Source organism: Haliotis rubra, unplaced genomic scaffold (assembly GCF_003918875.1).
Source record: "Haliotis rubra isolate DU_JTF1 unplaced genomic scaffold, ASM391887v1 Scf4, whole genome shotgun sequence".
In the NCBI taxonomy this organism is placed as follows: domain Eukaryota; kingdom Metazoa; phylum Mollusca; class Gastropoda; order Lepetellida; family Haliotidae; genus Haliotis; species Haliotis rubra.
This window is the reverse complement of record NW_025767079.1, coordinates 6,122,009-6,144,842: the sequence shown is the minus strand read 5'-3', so window position 1 is coordinate 6,144,842 and position 22,834 is coordinate 6,122,009. Positions and strand designations below refer to the sequence as shown.

The 22,834-nt window shown below is 39.0% G+C and overlaps 1 protein-coding gene across 1 annotated transcript in view; it reads right to left on the bottom strand.

Moving 5' to 3' along the window:
- Positions 1-22,834, bottom strand: part of LOC124287063 (probable serine/threonine-protein kinase kinX) — a 94,954-nt gene that overhangs the window by 7,247 nt on the left and 64,873 nt on the right. The window contains 12 exon segments of the mRNA XM_046723542.1: positions 7,403-8,372; positions 8,375-8,626; positions 10,547-10,617; positions 10,620-10,762; positions 11,461-11,563; positions 12,449-12,554; positions 13,052-13,204; positions 13,862-14,007; positions 14,482-14,588; positions 15,033-15,182; positions 20,828-20,954; positions 22,209-22,306. Coding sequence (XP_046579498.1) covers positions 7,403-8,372; positions 8,375-8,626; positions 10,547-10,617; positions 10,620-10,762; positions 11,461-11,563; positions 12,449-12,554; positions 13,052-13,204; positions 13,862-14,007; positions 14,482-14,588; positions 15,033-15,182; positions 20,828-20,954; positions 22,209-22,306 — 2,426 coding nt within the window.

Below are 22,834 nucleotides of genomic sequence, written 5' to 3'. Positions count from 1 at the left end.
GATAGCATCGTTATGATAATCATAACTTTGTAATCCTAACCAGCCAATCAGTGGATCTTGTCAAAATCTCACTGACATTCATAAAAGAAGAATGCTGACATTTACCAAGTCAGAAAAAAGGTAAAGTTTTCACCCTCCATTAACTTGTGAAGTAGAGCTGACATTGACAGAATGTTTGACTGAATCACTGGGGAAAGGGCAAAGGAAAGGATAGGGTTATCTCCCTTTGGACTGGGATTATCTCCCTTGGAACATGAGTGAGCCAGTTGAAGATGTCAAGTTGCATTGTCAAAATTTGCAAGGTAGTTTTTGTTGTGTGGACATTTTGCCTCAACAAATTGTGCACTTAATAAATATTCAAGCATCTCATTTAGAAGAACTATGATTTGAGTCTGTAAACACATCTTTCAGAGTCTTGTGCAGTCACTACTGTAATTTGTTTTGCATGAGTGAGTGAGGAGTTTAGTTTTAAGCCGCTGTTAGCAATATTCCAGCAATATCACGACGGGGGACACATAAAATGGGCTTCAAATACTGTACCCATGTAGGGAATCGAACCCGGGTCTTTGGCGAGACGAGTGAACACTTTAACCACTAAGCTACCCAACCGCGAGTGGATGTGTCCAAGGTTAAATTAAGTAAAATATTTAACCAAGGTTGACAGTAGCCATCTACAATATAACATCTTCACACTAACAATCCCACAGTCTGTAAATAAATTACCAATATGCAGAGAGAAACCTGTCATGTTCCACGTCGATCAGTCGAAACAATGCAAACTTGATTGACATAGATATATTTCCAGAGTTATCTGGGAACTTTAAAGTCAGGGACGCATGCTACTGTGTAAAACAGATGTCAAGGCGTCGTCGGACAGGTCGACCTGTGCAGGCTGGTAGCGACTAGATGCTGTGCTGCATTTCATTGATGCATATCACGTGATGAAGATGATAACAGCTAGTATACACGTCATGCATGATGCATATATATCAAGATTACTCAATGATGGTGTTATGCATTTGTATGTGATTATAACGAGTCCCGGACTTCAGGATGAGTGAGTGAGTGAGTTTAGTTTTGCGCCGATTTTAGCAATATTTCAGCAATATTATGACGGGTGACTCCAGAAATGTAGGGCTTCAGGATGAGTTAACGGAAATGGGGATTAGGTGGTGACAATGGCTGCTGTATATCAACTAAGTGGGTACGAGACGAAAGATCTTCATATTGTGCCATTACAAGAATGTAGGGAGAGTTTTGGAAATGGGTGTCTAATTAAAACCATAAAATAAGTAAAATGTTTTCAGAGATCAAACAGCGTTAACAAAGTTCTAACATCAACAAAACTAAAACTTTTTCGATAATAGATACCGGTACAAGGAAATTATATACATGGGGAGAAGGCGACGATATGTGGTGCACTTGTCCCCAATCCCTTTGTCTTTATGGACAATAAAATATGATTAAAAAAAAGAAACAGGAAATCATACACCCATTCTACACTGGAGGTTTCTGTAAAAAAATAGTGTGCATCAATGCACCTGAATCTGGTGCATTATGTTTGCTGTCAGACCGATAAAAGTGTGTGAGTATAGTTTTATGCCACTTTCAGCAATATTTCAGCAATATCACGGCACAAAAAATTGTTGTAGCCATTCGTTCATTCAGGGGAAAAATGGCATGCAATGTGTGTGTAATGACAATGTGTGTGAGATAATGGCGACATTGTTAATTAGAAAAGGATGTCAAGGAACAAGTTGAAAAGAAGAAAGGATGTCAATAGATACCATAATCTCCAAGATTTGAAGTCTATTAATAATTGTCAAATATCAGAATCAACCAATCCAAAATTTGTAAAGAAGCTATACCAACAATAATGAATTCAGAAAACCCCCTGTTATTCAATACATAAATATTCCCAAGATAACAACCAACAGAAAATCCAACAGATGGTGAACAAGAAATAATGAATGATATTGAAAATGATAAATACATACAAATCATGAATAATGATGATTAGTATTATATATGTGTATCTATATATTTGTATATATATTGGTATTTCATGCATAGCTTTGTTAGCCTCAAACATCCTCATGTTTCACATACACCTGTAAGAATTTACAAGAGTTGAATGGGGTGGAGAGAATGTATCAAAAATCATGTTATGAATGATTATACAATGCTTATGACCTGTGTTTCTCTGTCTGTCCTATGAATTATTCTTTTCCTGAAAATAAATTAGCTTGTATAAAGCTTTTTCATAATCATATCTGTTTCATTTTCCTATGGGGATCAGGAGAGAAATGATAGCAAGTTATAATTCCCTTTCTTTGTTGACATGCCACACTGCTTGAGCAAATGCAGAATCTGATTTGCAATGAACTTAGTGTGTCAGATACAAGGTCATGACAATGAAAGACAGTGTTTATTTCCTGGTTTAAAGATATGCTGGATATGGCCAAAATGTTAAAAAATATCATTCAATTCTGACAAATGAAAACATTTCTATTTCAGTCAAACTACACTTAACTCAACTGGAAAATCATTTCTATATGTACAAGGCATAAGTCAATTTGTCAAAATTAAAAATAATTTTTTTGCAATTTTTGTTTGTGTTTAGTTTCAATCTATGACCCTTTTGTAAAAAGAATCTTTAACTTAAAGTATCTTTAAAACCAAGAAATATTACAAATAACAAATGTACAAATGAAATGAATTGTGCATGATCCAAGTGATTATCTCCCCTGATTGTAACAGGAAATGACTCTTCTACAGGTTCATGTACAAGAAATAGAACAAAGAATCCAATGAAACATATTCAGCACATTGTCCTCGGAAAGAGTTACAGTAATTACAAAATGAATCGAGTGAAACACTTTCAAGAAAAGCATACATGTCAAATTGAATCAAATGTGTCAATTAAGATCCATTTGTGACAAACACTTGTTGCCGGAACACAAACCCAGTCTTCGTGTACCTTTGCAACATTACCAGCCAGTTGAAAGACTTGTGGGTAATCACACATGGCCAGTAGCATGACACGAGTGAGGAGGATGACATGCAGTAGGTCACATGACAGATGGATGCATGACATGAGATGATAGTGACAGATGGTAGAACCCATGACAGGCACGACAGAGTGATGATAGTGGCGGATGGTCGGACACATGACGGATAGATGTATGACATGAGCAATGATAGTCAGATGATGGTAGAACACATGACGGATAGATGTACGACATGAGAGATGACAGTGACAGATGGTAGATCACATGACAAATGCGTGACTTGAGTGATGATAGTGGTGGATGGTAGTACACATGACAGATAGATGTACGACATGAGTGATAATAGCCGCATGGGGTAATAGCTCTGAAGAAGTAACCAAAATATATCTACTAACACCCACAGCTGAGAATTTGTCCCTATTCCTCAGGAATTGTACGGAAAGTATCGATTTATGATTACCATGATTCCTGACTTTATATCAAGTGAGTTCAGGGTAAAATTCTCAAATACTATTTTAAGTAAGATTTCCAGCTGTAAATAACATATTTTTTTCTATTGTTTGCAGAGGTCTGAACGTAAAGGTACATGTTCTTATGAATGTTGGCATGTTCAGGGTGGAATTAGAACAAAAGAGTCATTCTATGTGAAGATGCGTAAAGAAGAAACTTAGATTCCAAATACTAAAATCATCCAGATTTCTTTTAAATTGAAGCATAATTTAACATTTCTTAAAACTTGTAATGACTTAAACAGATCATACATACATACATAAAGTTTTGCAATGAACAACCTGTTTCAAACAAATTCTCAGCTGTCATCCAACAGAACGTCAAAAACTAAACGACAGACCATGTGCAGAAGAAAATTCTATGCAATGTGAAATAAGCAAAAGGGCTAGAAACAAAAATAGTGCTGACTAGTAATTTTACACTCCAAACTAAACATTCCCTATTAAGAACGAACTGTTTCCATGCCATTCAAAATGAAACATAAGAAAGATTACATGCTGTCAGTATAGCTTGTTTCAGATGCAGATCGAAAATGTTCCGTTAACTTTAACGTTTGTGATTTTCTTGGATCAATTTCAAGACAAACCGAACACTCCAGACCTCATTTCATAGAGAGCTGAGCCTTTATCATAACATGACCATTTTACAATGCTGTGTACTTCAATACTTTAACAAAGATTTTTGACAATTATAGCTAAGGTAGCTTTGTAAAACAGACCCATACAAAACAATGTCAATGCAAAGATGATCATATCACCCTTTTTGAATAGCTTACGATCACCATAGCTCTAATATTGTTTTGTTAAACAGGTCAGGGCTCTCTGGAGATTTGTATTAGAATCAAGAAAAAATTAAAATACATTATTTCCGCCAGGTCATGACACGAAGAAAGGTTTTAGTCCTCTGAAACAAGCAACACAGTCTGATGCATCGTCAGAAAGAAAACGGAAGTTTCTACACAACAACATCAACATGCTGTCCTCACCTCTCCATCATTGCTTATCATTGTCTCGAGGAAACTGACAGAAATTACCACCAACAGTTCATCAGGTAATAACATGGTTGTACATCTATATCCTGACTATATGCTTAAACCATCTTGTCTGAGCTGCAAAACTTACTGTCATCTTACAAAGATTAGATCTCCTTTCAATGGTACCTCCTTTATACTATTATATTAAAGAGTAAAATAACGATGGTTATTTGTTTTGCAAAGAATACAGAGATTAAAGTAACCCATTTCAAATGTTTTGCCAGGGGGAAAAAAACCTCTCTTGTTTGACTTTCTTATGCCCAAAGGCATCTGTTTTACCAGATAATAGAGACTAAATATTTTTTGGCAAATATTTTTTGTAGATGTCCAAAATTGCTATTTTCAAATCAGTTGAGTACACTATTTATAATGGTCTTCATCGTAAGTTAACTTTAAACTATTTTTTCATCTTTTTTTTCAAGTATACTATCACTGTCACTTTCAAAATTTGATCCCAAATGAATATTTGATGCTCAAACCTTTATATTCATACAAGTTCACTCAATGAGAAAACGACATAAGAAAAGGCATGCAAATATATAAAATGTCAAAGTCTAATATTTATGAGAGATTTTCAACCCCTGGCATTTTTACTCCTTGGTAAAGTACCACAGAGAGTTCCTGTTTACCATTTACCTCACTTCAATGTCAATTTAAGTTTAGTAAATATTCATAACACAGTGTTACTTAAAACGAACTACACCCAATTATTGAAATTATTATTTAAATGAGTCAGTTTAACTCTGCAATGAATTGATTCAATTAAAATTAGTACAATGAAACATTGAATCCTATTTGATATAAAGTTACCAGTGTTAATTTGGAGTATTACTGATCGCTAATCTTCTACGTTTAGTAAAACATGGTTAGATTATACATCATGAGATTACCTTGGAATGGACTATTTCAGATTTGTGAATAAATTACAGTACCTTGCTGGGATTTCAAATTTATGGCTTTTGTGTCAAAACAAATATTTGATCAGACAGATATAAATATCAAACAGTTCTAAAAGAAAATTTTGACTGGCTAAAACTTCCATGCTCATGCAACTTATTATCATAATAAACTTTCATATATAAATATATTCATTTCATTTCAAATTGTAATAAATAGTCTCTCCTATGTCTATGTGTTGCATAAATTTTGAACATAATAAAGTTATAAATTTCATTTCATTTATAACTGAACATGTATAGATTGGACCCAGGACCCTTTGCGATCTTATTGCTAAGACTGTCATAAGTGTACATTAAAGTGTGTGAACTACGAAGATCTCAACACTAAGACCACTTTGTGGCTCAGGGCTGAGATCTGTGACCCTGAACATAAAGTTGTCTTAGCACTGAGAAATATTGTAGGTCTGTTAATTTATGACAGTCTTAGCTCTAGGAGTGCTGATGATGTACTGGGTCCAATTTCACAAAACTGTTGTAGCGCTGTGACTATCATAACTCCTATGCTTTAATGTAGACCTACGAGAGTCGTAGCGATGAGATTGATTTGTGAAATGGAACCCTGGAAACAATCTACTGTAGTATGGTCCACAAAAAACACAAACATTTTCGCAAGTTGACTGTTTTCAATAACTACTGGTTCCTTGACATCAGTCTACCTGGAAGCATTTCGGAAATCACGAAATAAATACCAAAAGCGCAGGATCTGAAGAATTAGACTATCAAGCAAGTTATAACTGAGACCCACTTGGCCGTTTCATGCAGAGATTATATGAAGCTCTCAGTTGCCAACCCTCAACTAGGTATTATATCTACAGGCCGAAACCATCTAGCAGATGCAGAAGCAGAGAATACAGCAAGTTTTAGCCAGTAAGTTTCACTCTTGTTCCCTACTCAGGTCAGTTAATGTATCAATATGGCAAACAAATTGTCATTCTCAGTTTCACTGAGTGAGTTGAGTTTTAAAGACTTTTAGCAATATTCCAGCTTCACACATTGTATCCATGTGAGGAATCGAACCCGGTCCTGCGGAGTGACAAGTGACGCTTTAACCACTGGGCTATCTCACCGCCCCTATTTCAGTTTCAGAGATTCTGGACATTTGCTTGTCTAAATGTTTCCAAATGTGGCTGCCATATTGGTACTTAACAATCCTATGCTCTCACTGCTCAGGCGATTAATATATGTTAAGTTATATATCTACGTCAAATTACCTATCAAGCGCAAAGTCGAGTAAATCTTCGTAGCTGACATTTTCTGAGTTCTTGTAGTTAACTAGGAGAAGTGGGGAGACATCCTCAGAACTCTCATTATCAGAGTAGCTCCTTTCTGGTAATACCACTGTCTGCACCCAAAATGGATCCTGCTTGTTGTAAAATCCCAATTGATCTAGACTGCACTGGACATTACTGAGATAATACTTTCTTACTGGCCGTTGGACTGGTTTTAGCAACGGTGACCTAGGCGGACTTGATGAACTGAATACGTTATCATCGTCTGCATCAAACTCCTGATGGAGAGGAGTGGGAGGGGCTGGGGGGAGGTCAGGGGGTGGCTCATGCACGTGGGATGACGAGGAAGGCTGGCGACACGATACAGAGTATGAGAAAGAAGTGCGACCTGGGGTTTGGGGGCTGAGCAAAAGCGGGTATTTTCTCTCCCGCGGCCTAGCGTTGAGACTTGATGGTCTCAGAGGGTTTCTGGGTGGCAGAGGAACAGTGTTGTTCTTTTTGCTGTCGCTGTCGCTGCAGCTGTATGTCCGGGGCGGAACAGCCGGAGCAACGTCTGGGTCAGGGATAAAATGTCGTTGTCTCCACCTGTCTCCGGGATCGCTGATCATCCGCTGAAACTGTGGATTTGAAAATTGTAACTTAGGATATCTGAGAGAATGCTTTGTATTTGTACCTGGGGCACCACGTCCTGTGCGAATTGGTATCGCACCTCCTCTAAGCATGCGTAATGGATTTGTATCAACTTCTTCCTCTTCTGCTGGAGTGCTTGGTGCTGATGGTCCTTTCCCAGGAATACCTTGAGGTTCCCGCAGACTCCGTGTAGGAGGTGCCTCACCATCTCCTGACATTCCTCGCTGGTGATCCAGTGATCTGGTCACTCGCTTTTCACGCAACTTGGACATAATTTCCCGTGGAGACGGTTCACTGAAATCCTCATCGAAGAAAGACTTCGGTGCTTCTTTAGTTTCACTGTCTGATTTCGATGGCAAGTCCTCTGAACTGCTTGCACTAACCTCAACTTTCTCCTCCTTCCGAGGGGAATCTACACGCACGATTTCAATTGTTTTTTTCAGTTCCTCTCTCTCCCGACTTTTTGATTCAGGTAAACTTTGTTGCCTCTGCACAGAATGAGGAATACTGCTTTCTGTCTTCGTCTCAGTCTTCGTCTCAGGGACGTCAACAGACATGGAGACACCGATTCTAGGAGTGGGTTCCACTCGGTTTATTTGTGTTGGTTCTACTCTCTGAACAACCTCAGGTCGAGGTCGAGGAACAGGGATTTCAGACTTTTTTGGATCAATTCGTGGCCTTGGGGTAGGTTTAGGCGGAGGGGGTCTGGGTTCTGTCACTGGAAGAGGGGGTCGGAAGTTTACAGAAGAAGCAGTTGGAGAAGGCTTAGGCTGACTTAATTGGATCTCTGAGGAACTAGAAAACACAGCATCACTTGCTGGTGATGCTCTCTCAGGCGACTGGCGACTATTATCAGAGCTTTCATCATTATCTTTGCATGTTCCACGAACTACCAACATGTTATAGGCCTCTTGAGCCTCTGGTGGGAGTTCGCCATCTAAGTCGCCCCTATTGTTCATATCGTCAGAAAACGTCCTTTTGCGTTCTTGTTTAGGACTACCTTAATCGAAATCTTTTTCAACTTAGACATGAGATTTGGAGAGTCACTACTACTCTCCGATTCTGTGCGTTTCTTTTCTGTCTTAGTTGTTGGGGATGTTGGCGGACTCTGACTGTCCCTCTTCTGATTCTGAGAAGCGAATTCGTTCGCAAGTGCAATGGCTGATTCCATCATTTTTTCATCTGAAGCCGACATTGGTTTCACCTTGGCTTGCTTTTTAGGTTCGGAACGACTATCGGAGCGCGCCGAGGTTCCTGAAATGATAGCATTTTTCTGGTGACTGTTTTAAGACAGTAAGCAGAATAGAACAAAGTGCAGAGAAGTGAAAGCAACACGGAGCACCAAGAACCAGAGCTCGCTGAAAAACGCAAATTCACCAATGAAATTGTTATTAAGAATTCAAAAACGTGTTAATGGAAATAGTTAGAAAAGTGAAGAATCTAATCACACATTGATGAGATTCAAACTAGGAATATCTAAGAAGTATATTTGTATGGCCAGTTTTCTGATCACAGAGTTAGTAGATCTGACCAATTAGCCAAAACACCTAACATCAGTTTTGCTTCAAAACAATTTCTGCAAAAATATCCAGGAACTCTGGAAATCGATGATTCTATCTGGAAGATTTTATATGTAAATGCAGTACCGACACCAGAAGCTAAAATGCACATGTTCCCAATGAAAGTTTGATTTTTTTTCATATTTCCATAATGACAGGTTCCCAAAATATGGTCTTTACATTCATAACTGCAGTTACACTAGCTATGGCATACTTTGTTGAGAATTGGAACCTGGAGAAACTTGATTATATGGAACATGCACAAACATATCCCCAAAGCTGGATATCCAACACATGCAGGCATCAGTCTGCACTGTATTCCATTGAATTCTGCAGAAATGTCCACAAATTGCAGAAATATTTCTATCTTGCAGAAAAATACTTTTTCCGCAGAATTTTGCCTAATTCTGAAGTTGAATTAAAATGCAGGCATCAGTCTGCACTGTATTCCATTGAATTCTGCAGAAATGTCCACAAATTGCAGAAATATTCCTATCTTGCAGAAAAATACTTTTTCCGCAGAATTTTGCCTAATTCTGAAGTTGAATTAAAATGCACTGCAGAATTATAACATACAAGTCAAAAATTTCTAAATGTATTTAAGTTGACTAAATTTACTGAAACTAACAGTCAATAGTTTGCATGTTACTTTGTACTAATTACATCATTCTGAATGATCATGCGAAGTGTTTGTGTACATGGAAAGAAGAAAACAATATATAAAAAATCAGTGACGATGACTTTTGTATTACCGTTTACCAAAAATGCATGCATGTAGGTTCTCATGAGTGATGGCAAGATTCACGTTAATAAAATATACCAGCCATAGATACATTTCTAAGAAATGAACCTGCCATAAGTCGAAAATATAGAAAATTCACAAAAACTTAGCTTGAATGTTTTAGGATTTTGTGCAGAGCTGGACGAAAAATAAGACAACATTTCTGCAGAATTTAGATTTTTTTGCCATGGAATACAGGTTTGGGCTGAAGTACAGAAACCTCTCCCAGCACCTTCAGAGAAGAGTTCTAATAGAGTCCAAAGCCTGCCTCACTATGAAAATGGACACTTTTTACATCAAGGTAACGTCTAATACCGAATTACATGGGTAAAAAGCAAGGATATGTAATAATACAGATTATAATAAATAATAATATAGATGTCCAAATGATATTGTGAAAATGGGGTTGTTGATTTCATAAGATTAACCAATCACTGTTCCACCACTTTTTCTTTGATCTGTCCACATTTTCTTGCTGCATTACACTACATTATGAGCAGGCAGGAAAGAGTCAGGGTGCTGCTAATGTGGATGAGACTGGTTAAAACTGTTATCATTAGACTACATTACCTCCAAACAGGTTTAAAAAAAGACCTCGCTGTCATAAAAGAGATGATGGAGGTATCCTGAAACTTTGACTAATAAATGCTGATATGGTTAGGTCAGGCTGCATATCTGTCATCATAATGTACTGGGCTAGAGAAAGGGAGACAGTTCACAAGGAAGTCTATCAACATGATCAAAGTGATTATTGTAGAAATGAGGAAGAGTGAAAAACAAAACAAACTTGTCATGTTATGAGGAAGTTCTATACAAGCTACAGCACACCCTTACCACTCGAGGTGGTGACGTTGGTAACGGCGGAGGTCTTCCCTCGCCGCCCGGGGACACTGATCGACTGCGATCGAAGTCGTTAAGCGTCAGATCATCCAGTTTGCTACCTCCGTTGCTAGGCGATGGCTCTGCGGAACTTCCTTCCAGTTTCTTCTCCTTCTCGTCCAGAGCCCGGAGCACTTCATCCATGAAGGATGGGCCCAGATCCAGGGAGCTCTGTTGGAGGAAGAACAAGATGGAAAATTATTAACTGTTATTTACCTTTATTAACCGTGCTGTGAGGCCTTAGTGACTGTTTCTTGCAATAACACGAGAGAGTGAGTGAGTTTAGTTTTACGCCGCTTTTAGCAATATTCCCGCCATATCACGGCAGGGGACACCAGAAATGGGCTTCACACAACACAAGAGAGAATGAATGTTATCACATGTACATATATTGTTTTATAAAAGATAGTGAGATGTTTTACACTTATTCATATGAGTAGCAAGAAAACAACAAAGTTTCTAAGCATCCTATAACCAATAATAAAAGGATATAAATTAAAGCTTCTGAAAGATTCAAAAAGGAATTGAGGGTTAATCTAAGCTTTCAACGTCAACTTTCCTCATGAAGACTGGCTAAACAAATACTGAATAAACAATTTGTCAGAATCTCACTTTTTGTCTGACATATCTCTATCACCTACAAAAGCTTTTAGAACTATTAATGACAGGTTAGAACTGGACCAGGTAAGCTATGGACCTAGCCAGCCTCTGCTTCGAAACCACTCCCCCAGTCTCCAGCTGGGAAAAACGGAAAGATGGCCCGGTACGCTCAACGAGTTTAACGTTCAGGTTTCCTTACCTTCCCGCACAAGCTACGTGATTTACACATCATCTTTGCTTCATCATCTGAACTCTGACATAAAACTCACTGTGAGATCTGGAATCTTGAAGTCACCAAGAATACCGTCATCATCAATATCCTGATACTGTCGGTCTTCACCATGGTGACTGTCCAGGGATTCGGAGCTCATCCTGCACACACAGAGTGCTGGCATCATCATCACGACACATACAGACACTACCTCACGGCTACAGTAAGTGAGTTTGGTTTTACGCCGCTTACAGCAATATTCCAGCAATATCATGGCAGGGGATACAAGAAATGGGCTTCACACATTGTACCCATGGAAATCGAACCCGGGTCTTCAGCGTGATGAGCAAACACTTTGACCACTTGCCTACCCCCCTATTCCCTCGTGGCAACACACCAAACGCATCTTTCTCATCAAAAGTTCTGGTGGAGAGGGACATTATTCTGTAGAACACATTCATACTAGCTTCAACACACAACACAAGAAATCTGAAACAGATACTTGTCCACTGTGATTATTTATTCAGTTGACGTATGGTTGGGAATATTGAACTGATGTGATTGATTGATTGATTGTCGTTTAACGCCACACTCAGTAATATTTCAGCTATATGGCGGCGGTCTGTAAATAACTGAATCTGGACCCAACAATCCAGTGATCAACATCATGAGCAACCATCTATGCAACTGGGAAACGATGACATGTGCCAACCAAGTCATCCAGCCTGACCATCCAATCCCATAACTTGCCACTTACAAGACTGGGTTACTGAAGACCAATTCTAACCCAGATCTTCACGGGTCTGGCACCGTGGTGGGTATCTGGTGTGATGTCTTTTGTGTATCCTGAATGATCATTGATGGAAATGTCAGACAGAAGAATGGCTGTGACCAACCACCATGATGCCATGTGCATGGCCACAGTACAAAACTAAACCTTCCAAGGGGGAAAACTCTAACCCAGGGAAGATTCATACCACTAAATACAAAGTGTAAGGTTGCAGTACACTGAAGCTACACATTGCTGTGGCCGACAGCTCACTCACCACGAATGTCCATAGCCATTGGTTCCCCTGTAACCTTCTCTGTCAGGACTGTCCCGATGATCGATTGACGTCATAGATGATCGTACACTCTCGTCACCTGATTTGCCTGAAATATTGCCAGAAGAAATTGAATTTCTTAACTCTCACATCCTGACTGAAACTCTCACATGGATCATAGTGAATATCTACATGTGGGTTGAATGAGTAACAAATATGTTAACTTTTTCGTCACTTCCAAGCCTTTAACATTTCAGTATATATATAATGACCAGCACTCTTGTAATGTTGCATGCCAGAAATGATAACACACAACTGACGATGATTATCCAGAAGATTTATTATGTATATAGAACTGTAACCTAAATTCGTTGATAACCTTGATTCGTGGATCACGGAAATTATCATGCTAGCTCGAAAATTAAGTCTCGACTGACGTCACGAAGCTGTACTTTTGATGTACACACAATGCCACGCCTCGCTGACAAAAATGTTCCGAATCTCTGCATTACATGCAAGTACACTAAATATAATTATCCAGCATTGAGATAAATAGCCTGAGATCACTAATACCACCAGATGAACGAGACAGATGAATGCTGGTACCTCGTGCAGGCAGTTTGTCGTAGGCCTCCCCAATGAAGCCGACGTCTCCAAACACGGCGCCGTCATAGCCGATATGCCCCGTGTGTCGCAGGTCGTTTTGTGGGCCACTGATCATGTCAAGCCTCAGCTTACGACTGGACTTCCTGCTGGATTCTACAAGTAGAAACAAAGTTCACAAAAATAAGTTTGCTCACAAGAGTTCTAATACACTTACCTCAAATACTTATTTCAAACTTGTGTACAGAATTTTTCTCGAGAATACAATCTTGTGTACAATGCACAGTTAATTTGTCCTGAAAGTCCCTCACCCATCCTCATCCACTGACGTGTGCGAGTGATGCTGATGCTGAAGTAAGCTGAAGTATGCTGAAGTGATTGCTGTGGTATTTGTTTGTAAAGGAGTTACAAGGAGCATTTCCTGCATCAACTGGTTCCTGGTACATATTGTGTGGTGTTGTGTTGTATTGCATTGTGGTGGTGTTCAGTTGATTTGGTTGCCATTAGGGCTGTTGAATAGATTTGTGATTAACAGCAGCTCTTTCAAGATTTTCTCAATGGAAATTTGATCTTTGACCTCATTTATTCTTGTGGTCTGAGCATGATCTGTTCGTAGTGTAAACATCATCTCTAGATACACAGTACCTGTGACATAAAAATGATACATTAATATTCATGGGAAATTCAAAACCTGCCCATAAATACTTAAATATACATGGTCTCAAGCTTTTGGCCTCCCAGCCTTCATCAAGTGGGCTCTTTTCATTTCTATTGAAGGCCATATATCCAAGGAAATACAGAAAAGTGACTCACCCTTCCGTGTGAGGTTTGTCTTAGGTAGTGAGATGGGGCTTGTCTTGGGCTCAATGAAGGGTACTGTGTTTGTGGGGTCAAAGTAACCACTTTTGCCATTGTTGAGAGCTCCTTTCCACAATCCAATGCTGGGGGCATCTGAAGGTCTGAAATACAAAATAATTTAACATCAATATCGCCATCAACAGAAACAGCAGCAGTAGTGTAAGTATCGAACATATCCATTCAGAACAAAACTGCAACACCAAATTTTAGATCCAACAATATTTCTTCAGACCAGACTAAAGAAATTTAGGAGCTTTACCTGTATTCCATACTAAACACTTGCTGCAGATCTGCTGCCAAAGATCAGACTCAGAGAAGGTCAAGATAAATCTCTGAAGAATAAGACTGTACAACAAAGAGAACAGTTTCCATGCTGTATATTAAGTAATCAGCCTTTGTTTTCAAAACAAAAGGCGTACAGATACAATACCAATCTGTTCCATAGAGACAACTCCATGTTACAACTTTCAAATCTCAAACTTAACACAGGGCAAAGGTCGCATTTTGGATCAGACCTCAGATGGTCAGATGTACTTCATCATATTTTTTTCAAATAAGGTTTGTGCGCAACTCACTTCTTATCAAGTGCGATAATGACATCGTAAGACTTGTAATAGAGGTGGTCCTTCTCGAGGGTGACCTGGGGGTAGTCCTTGACAGCCTTCACCTGGACCGGGCGGATCTGTAACACAAATACAGCAGCTCAGCAACATTGTCTACGGAAGAAGATGAACGGAGATTTGTGTAAGTCTCAGTCTATTTCAAGCCATTAGATCATCATCATCATCATCATCATCATCATCATCATCATCATCATCATCATCATCATCACTCCAAAGATCATTGTTGAAACACCCTGGCAGATGAGTCTGACTCCATCTTACCTGTGGCAGACCCGTGAAGGTCTGGGTTAGAATTGGTCTTCAGCAACCCATGCTTGTCATAAGAGGCTACTAAAAGGGTCGGGTGGTCAGGCTCGCTGACTTGGTAGTCATGTGTCATCGTATCCCAATTCGGGAGACCAATGCTCATGCTAGATTGTCTCGTCTAGACTCATTTATTTACAGACTGCCGCCATATAACTGGAATATTGCTGAGTGCGGCATTAAACAACAAACAAACAAACCTGTGGCAGCTTGAGGAAGATCTGACTGAAGGTCGGCCTCTCCTCAGGTTCATGCTCCCAGCACTTCATCATCAGATCGTAAAACTCCACTGGACACAGGTCAGGCTTCTCAAGACGCTGGTTGTTGGGCTGGTCAATGGCCTCCAGAATCTGAAGCAAAGAGTGAAAGTCTTAAAACCCTTCTGAACCAACTTTACCCTGTCTAGTAATGAATTGCTATTTAGTTTTGTTTCCTGGCTCACCATTTCTAATCTGGAAATTTGGCACTTTATGTAAAAAACCTTCACGATTCAGTTTTCGATATTACTGAGCAGTCTTACAGTATTACAATCAATACAGTATCTATATCCCACTATATCACATCCATACCTCTGCAATACCCCCTTCAATATCTCCATCATTAATGCCACATCCCCTCAAATTTACAGCAATATTACCAAAATGTCCCAACAAAATCACCATAAATATCACAGCAATATTCCCACAATATCTTCATGATTTATACAATATCCCCTTAATATTTCAGGAATATCCCTTAAGATCCTCCCAATATCCCAGCTTGGGACAGGAGACATGGACTTCACACATTGTACCTGGGTCCACAGTGTGACAAGGCAACACTTTAATAGTAATATGGTTGCTCATATCCAGGCACATTGCCTGCTCACGGCGCTACGTACATTACTATCCCCGGTCACAGGACACATTGTCACCATATCCTCACGGGTACCTATTTTACAGCAGGGTGTACCGAGACAATGTGGATCTAAGTATCTTGTTCAAGGATACTATGCAAATGTGCCCACCTCCGAACCAATGTGCCTCCACTGGGGATCGAACCCGTGCCTTCAGCGTGATAGGCAGACGTCTTACCACTGCACTATTGCACTAATCAGAGGGCCACTCAATTTTCAGAACATGGAATGGCAGGAGATAATATGTGTTGCCCTGCACTGATTCACATCCCGAATGTGGCTATGGTGAACCTCAACATTTGTCATTGAATTTCAACACACAATAACAAGTGACATAAACATCAATCGGATGATACGGCATATTTCATAACATGCACTCAGTCTCGTGAAGCTCGACAGAAAACATACACAAGCTATAAATAACCAACATGACATACATCAACAAACAGTTTCATTTCTACTTTTCCTTCTGCTTCTGACCTGTGAAGATCCAGGTTAGAATTGGTCTACAGTAACCCATGCTTGTCATAAGAGGTGACTAACGGGATCAGGTGGTCAGGCTCGCTGACTTGGTTGACACATGTCACTGTATCCCAATTGCATAGGTCGATGCTCGTGCTGTTGATCACTGGATTGTCTGGTCCAGACTCGATTATCTACAGAACGCTGCCATATGGCTGGAATATTGCTGAGTGCGGTGTTAAATAACAAATCCACCAACCAACCCTCGGCTTCTCACAGAAGATGACATTGTGATTTGTTATGAAGAGTTACCTCCCTTAGGTATGCCTTGAATTCAAATCCTGGTTCACCTAAATGTTTCCAGGTTTGTCAACATGATACTCAAAGGTTTCACCAAAGTGGTAATTTTTGGGGAGAAGCATCACTTTTGGATTTCCTCCCATATTAAGCCAATATGCCGCTATACAACTGGAATACTGTTCAGAGAGGCATTAAAAGCAACACACTCTTTCACTCACAGAATATAGCTAAACAATCTTCTCTCAAGTGCAACAGATTATTGTTATGTCACAAAAAGAATTTACATGCAAGCAGTTAGTTGGAACATAACATGAAACATTTCACACAATATTTCCAAACAAATGGCCTTCAGTACCAGAGCCTTGACATCACCAAAAGTGGTCATTCTGCCAGACAAAATACCTCAAAATGTGTCATAGATCAAAGAAAATGTTCAAGAGAAGGAAAATGGGCAGATACCCAATGTATGTGTACATGAAAATAATCATATGCATTGAAGAAAATATAATCATTGTGATAAAGTGCATAGATGGAATGAAAAACAATGATGCATGGAAGCTATTTAGATCTTTGCTGCAAAGCAGTAAAATATTAATTACAATTACAAATTGTTTTCTGTTAGCTTATCAAATGCATGAGCTAGCACACACCACACAGTTCCAATTCAAAGCAAATATCAAAAGCTGCACATGGATCTTCACAAAGAAAACAAACTTCTTATCAGGATTGATTAGTTTCGGGATTGAACCAAATCCCTGTACCGTATTTCCTCAATTAAACACAATACCAAGAAACCCCAGGTGTCATTTTAACATCCCTCTAAGAATAAACACCATGTAGTCTTTAAGAACAGAATTCTACCCATTATTATTTTGTGATTCGACATCAGCAGAGAAATGAATGACAAAAACAAGAGGAAATACGGTATTTGAATGTTCGGATTTTAAAAGTGACCGGTTCATTTAAACTGGGTTAATATTTTATATCAGTTTAAGATGATGCAAGACAAATTAAATGAAACCAGGGACTGATGGGTATGAATATCAAAACGTGACGTAGCAAACACACGGGGAAGTACTGGTTTCACACAAAGATTCAGATGAAGATGTTAAGCAAAATCTAGCAGGAAGCTGAAAGAGACAGATGTGTTAAGTGAAATGACTGTTACATGTCTAGTTGGGTGAACTCTGGAGCGAATATAAACCACCATCACACAACAACATTAATCATCATCATCATCATCATCATCATCATCAACATCATCATTTTTCACACCTGGCGCCAATACTGAATTGAAGCAATTCATTCAGATAATTTTCACAGCTATTCTTTCATCTGTCCTATTCTGGCCTCACTTTCGATCTTTACTGGATTTTCTCTCATTTCACCGAGCATTTGGTCAAATTGACAGTTGTGTCATACTCAATTTGGCTCTTTTTCCATCACCCCCAAAGTATTTGTTTTAAGAATTATAGCCTATCTAATCATTGAAATGTCTGCCTTGCATGGGTTCCAATTACCTGTCAAACACAGGCTATATAAAGCGTGTTGACAAAATTTCAGTAATCTTTAACGTATTTGGAATGTGATACATAACAAATTAAAAATGTTTTCATTGATGTAGTGTAAAGCTTTTAGCACATTCACTACAAGCAACATATTATTGACGAAAGCTTAAACATTATTTGCAAATATATTAAAATGCTGAAACATAATCAATGAAGAAAGATGACTTCCATTAGTGCATGATGGGTATGATGGCGGTTGATAAGCACAACAGAAAAGTGCAGAAAACAAAGAAATACTTTTTTAGTTGTAATCCACATAACATTAAAAAACATTACAGATGCAAACCTACACCGGTTAGAACAAGGACTCTATCTCTGTAATCAGCTTCGTCAGCTAGGAATGGTTATTGGGAACAATTGATCACCTTTATGTTCAATAGTTTCATTCTTTAACCACATAAACGTTTACTTACAGCCTTAGCAGGGTCCTGTGAAAGCAGACAATCATCGTCACAATATATTCCGATATGAAACATGGGCATTTGTGTTTGGAATAATGATGCAGAGCATGAACAATGAACATGAAAAAAGCATATATTCTGTTCCTGTTTTGCTTTTAGTCAACATCAAATCTGACGAAATAGGTCGATAAAGTCATCACTGGATTGTCTGATCCAGAATCAATTGTTTACAGATCGCCGTCTAAAAGCTGGACATTGCAGAAAAAACCAAACAAACAAAAGCTAATATAATAATTTTTAAAGAATTAGATTTTAGTGAATTCATAAATTTAAAAAATCATTTAATTTACAAACAGTAGTTTTAATTTTTCTGCAATGTTTTTTTAAAACTGACCATGAAACCAAAACAAAGTATAGAAAGATTTTTTCTGATAAAGAATTGTGATGACAATAAAGCAAAACCATCCCAAAATATTTGTGATATAACTCATGATGATCACAAACGACACCAAGTTGTTAATCTACATTCAGTAGTGCAAGCAGTTACACTGCATATTAATGTACAATGATCATGAGTGGTAATTCATGGATGATGATAGGCTCAGCTAGCTGTACAAACGATATACACGTATATACACATGTGCTTAATTCATGATATTCTGAAACTGGCATGACAATACTCAGCTGGACATATGAGTCACCACTTGTCTACATACAGTTAAGTATTCACTTATAAAACATGCAATGACATGGAAATGACATTTAACAAAAATATTCATCCTTGATTATCAAGAGTATTACAGCTCCATTCTGTTACATATACCCCAATAGCTTGACAAACTGCCACCACAGCTTCAGAAGTGATGTCACCAGCTTCACCTTTCTTATCATGGACATGACATAGAATTATCTGGCTCATCAGGTCAAAACCAACAACCAGTAAAAGTACCTCTTCTGAAGGCAAATCTGACATACATCTACATTCCAATTCCCACCCTTGTAAGAGTTATCTTTTGCTTATAAATAAGCAAAAATGAAAACTGTTTTAACTCAAATTTAACTATGAAAAATGTTTTTTTTTCTGTTAAGTAAAAAGAAAAGGGAAGGGAGTATATATTCTGAAAGACTTTGCTAATTCTATTTGAGACAGAACAAAAATTTGTCCAGTGGTGAGGTGAGGTGAGGTGAAATTGGGTTTTACGTCGTGCTTGAGAATATTTCGCTCGTATGACGACGTGCATGCGTGTGTATGTGTATGTGCGGCTGCTTGTACTAGCCCAGACTTAAGCTGGTTTTATAGTGCTAGCCCACTGAGATACCATGCCGCAGTGAAGCATGAATACCCCACTCAGACACATTATACTGACTCCGAGCCAACCAGTCCTTGCTGTATCCATTAATGGCGAGCGCCAGACAGGGACCAACAAGAACCATAGTTTAACGTCTTTTGGTATGACGCGGTCGGGGATCGAACCCGCGACCTTCCGCTCTCCGCGGGTGGACGCTCTAACCACTACACCACGGAGGCGGTCGTGTCCAGTGGTGAATGATCCTTGTTTCAATCATTAAAGAACCACATAATTTGAGAGTCTTGAAGTGTTAAGAATTTGGATGTGATATGAGAAAGGTATTACGGTCAACGCGTTTTTCATTATACACCTGTCAGGACAATATTGTGCAAGGGGTTGTTGTCCATTCTACTTGTCATAACTATCAAATTTAATTTGATGGTAATTTATTGCATTGAGAAATTTGTCTAGAACTAGAAACTAAAGGTATGATGGTGAACAGTTCCAGGTTATTTGCAGTGTACATTCTATTCCTTGTCATCATGATACAATTTCATTTGACTTTGAATCATAGCTTTGGGAAATTTGACTGGAAACAGAAACAAAAGGTATAATAGTTAGCACGTCCAGTGCCCCGTTTCACAAACCTATCGTAGCGCTCCGACTGTCGTAAGTCTACGTTGCAGTATAGGAGGTACGAGAGTCGTAGCGGTACGATAGCTTTGTGAAACGGGGGCCCAGATTATTTGCACTGTCCATTATAATCCTTGTCATAACTATAATATATATAAAATATAAATATACACAATATAGCATTTGACTAGAATAGAAACAAGGTATGATGGTGAATAGTTCCAGGGTATTTACAGTAACAGAGTGGAGACATAACACTGGATGACCGAGGATGGAAGAAAACTTTCACGTCCACACCAAGACATTACTACAGTAAGTTAAACTAACAATGTCGTCACTTCTAGCTAGGTCAGGATGAAATGAACACACGGAAGACGACATGACACTGATCGCTGTCATGCCACTTGCACTCTCATGCAACTCTGTCCGAGGTGCGGGGTCACTCACCTGTTGTCCACTCATGCCTGCCCAGGGCTGGAAGCCGTACGTGAACAACTCCCACAGCGTAACGCCGTACGCCCAGACGTCACTGTAGGAGGTGAACTTCAGGTAGTTGATACACTCAGGAGCACACCTGGAGACAGAGAACCACAAGGATTTACACCTGGCATTTGACTGACGATGCTTTATTCCTGGCTTAAAACATAGGTATCACATATTTTTCGTTTGAGCCATGAAGCTCCGAGTTAGAACTGGTCTTCAGCAAAACCAAGCCATTCATCAGAGGTGACTACCAGAATCCAGTGGTTAGGCTAACTGACTTGGTTGACACATGTCATCGTATCACAATAGGGCACTTTGATGCTTATGTATTGTTTGGTCCAGACTTGATTAATTACAGACCGTCACATTAAAGCAAGAATACTGCTGAGTGTGGCAAAAACAACAAACAGACAAAACAACAAACATTTTCATCTATTTACCTTTAAAGCAACAGTGATGATATAATTTCTGTAAACAACCAGGTCTGGATCAGACAATCCAGTGATTGGTACACCAACAACGCATGAACAACAATCAACCAGGTCACCAAAGCTGACCAGTCGAATCACATGGTTAGTGAGTGTGGTTTTACCCCGCTTTTCAGCAATATTCCAGCAATATCACAGCGGGGGCACCAGAAATGGGCTTCACACATTGTGCCCATGTGGGGAATCGAACCCGGGTCTTCGGCGTGACGAGCGAACGCTTTAACTACTAGGCTAACCCACCGCCCGTTTTCCCAAATGACCAGCACTGGTCACTGGTGACTTTTTCCAACCAGAATCACAAGATTTAACACCACACTGTTTAATGCCACATGTAACAATATTCCAACTAAATGTCAACTCCCTGTAAATAATTAAGACAAGACAAAACGATTGCTGGATACAATGAAAAACAATCAAACAAGTCGAAGATCCTGACCACCTGACATATTTCGTGACCTCCTACAACCAGTATGAACAAACAAACACCAAAATCACAGTGTACCTAGACTTGAAAAACAGGATCCTGGCATGACTAAGGGAGATAACTCTGGACACAAGATGTCAGATGGGTCCAATTATGTTTGTCTCTTACTATTTACAACCATATATGAGTGAGTGAGTTAATATTTAATGTCACATCGGCAATATTTCAGCCATATTGTGATGAACAACCATACAGCAACTGGCTACATGTCTGAAGGCTCCATTTACATTACATCAGTGCTAGGAGGTGGAACAATCACATTTCTGCATCAATTTTAAATTGAACACTTAAATACACTGAAAAGTAAAATGTATTTGTGTCTCTTTTGCTGAGAATTTCTTTGAAAGCTGAAATGAAGACCATCGCTACTTACCATGCTATTGGCAACTTTAGGTTTATACTGAAATTGCTCTGATAGTAATCCTTCCCAACACCCAAGGCACGGGAAAGGCCAAAGTCACTTATTTTAACCTGGAACAGAAGAGTCAAATACTGCATGTTTCATCATATTTCAAACGAATGTGATTTTTATGTCTTACCAAGCAACTGGTTACAGAAAGATCAATATCTGTGAACATGTCATTGTGTATAGGCTTCAGATGTTTGACCTTCTCTTGCATTAACCAAAATGAATCTTAGAATTACATGATACTTCCATTCTTTATACACTTTCACTGCCGCATCCACCAGTGGCTGATCAGAAGAGTATAAGAGTCTAAATCATATCCTCTGGGTCGGAGAGAGTGAAAGAAAATTGTTTTAATTCACAATTAGGAATTAGTATTTTGACAGAAGACAACAGCTTCAATGGGCATCGTGTCTATGTGGTCTGGCTAGGAACACACACCAGTGAAGGCAGTCACATCCTTTACAAATTAAACCAATACAAGTCGACTCCCACTACAGTGGGTGAGTAGGTGTGGGTGTGGGTATGGGTGAGAGTGAGTGAGTGAGTTTGGTTGAGAGTGAGTGAGTGGTTGAGAGTGAGTGAGTGGTTGT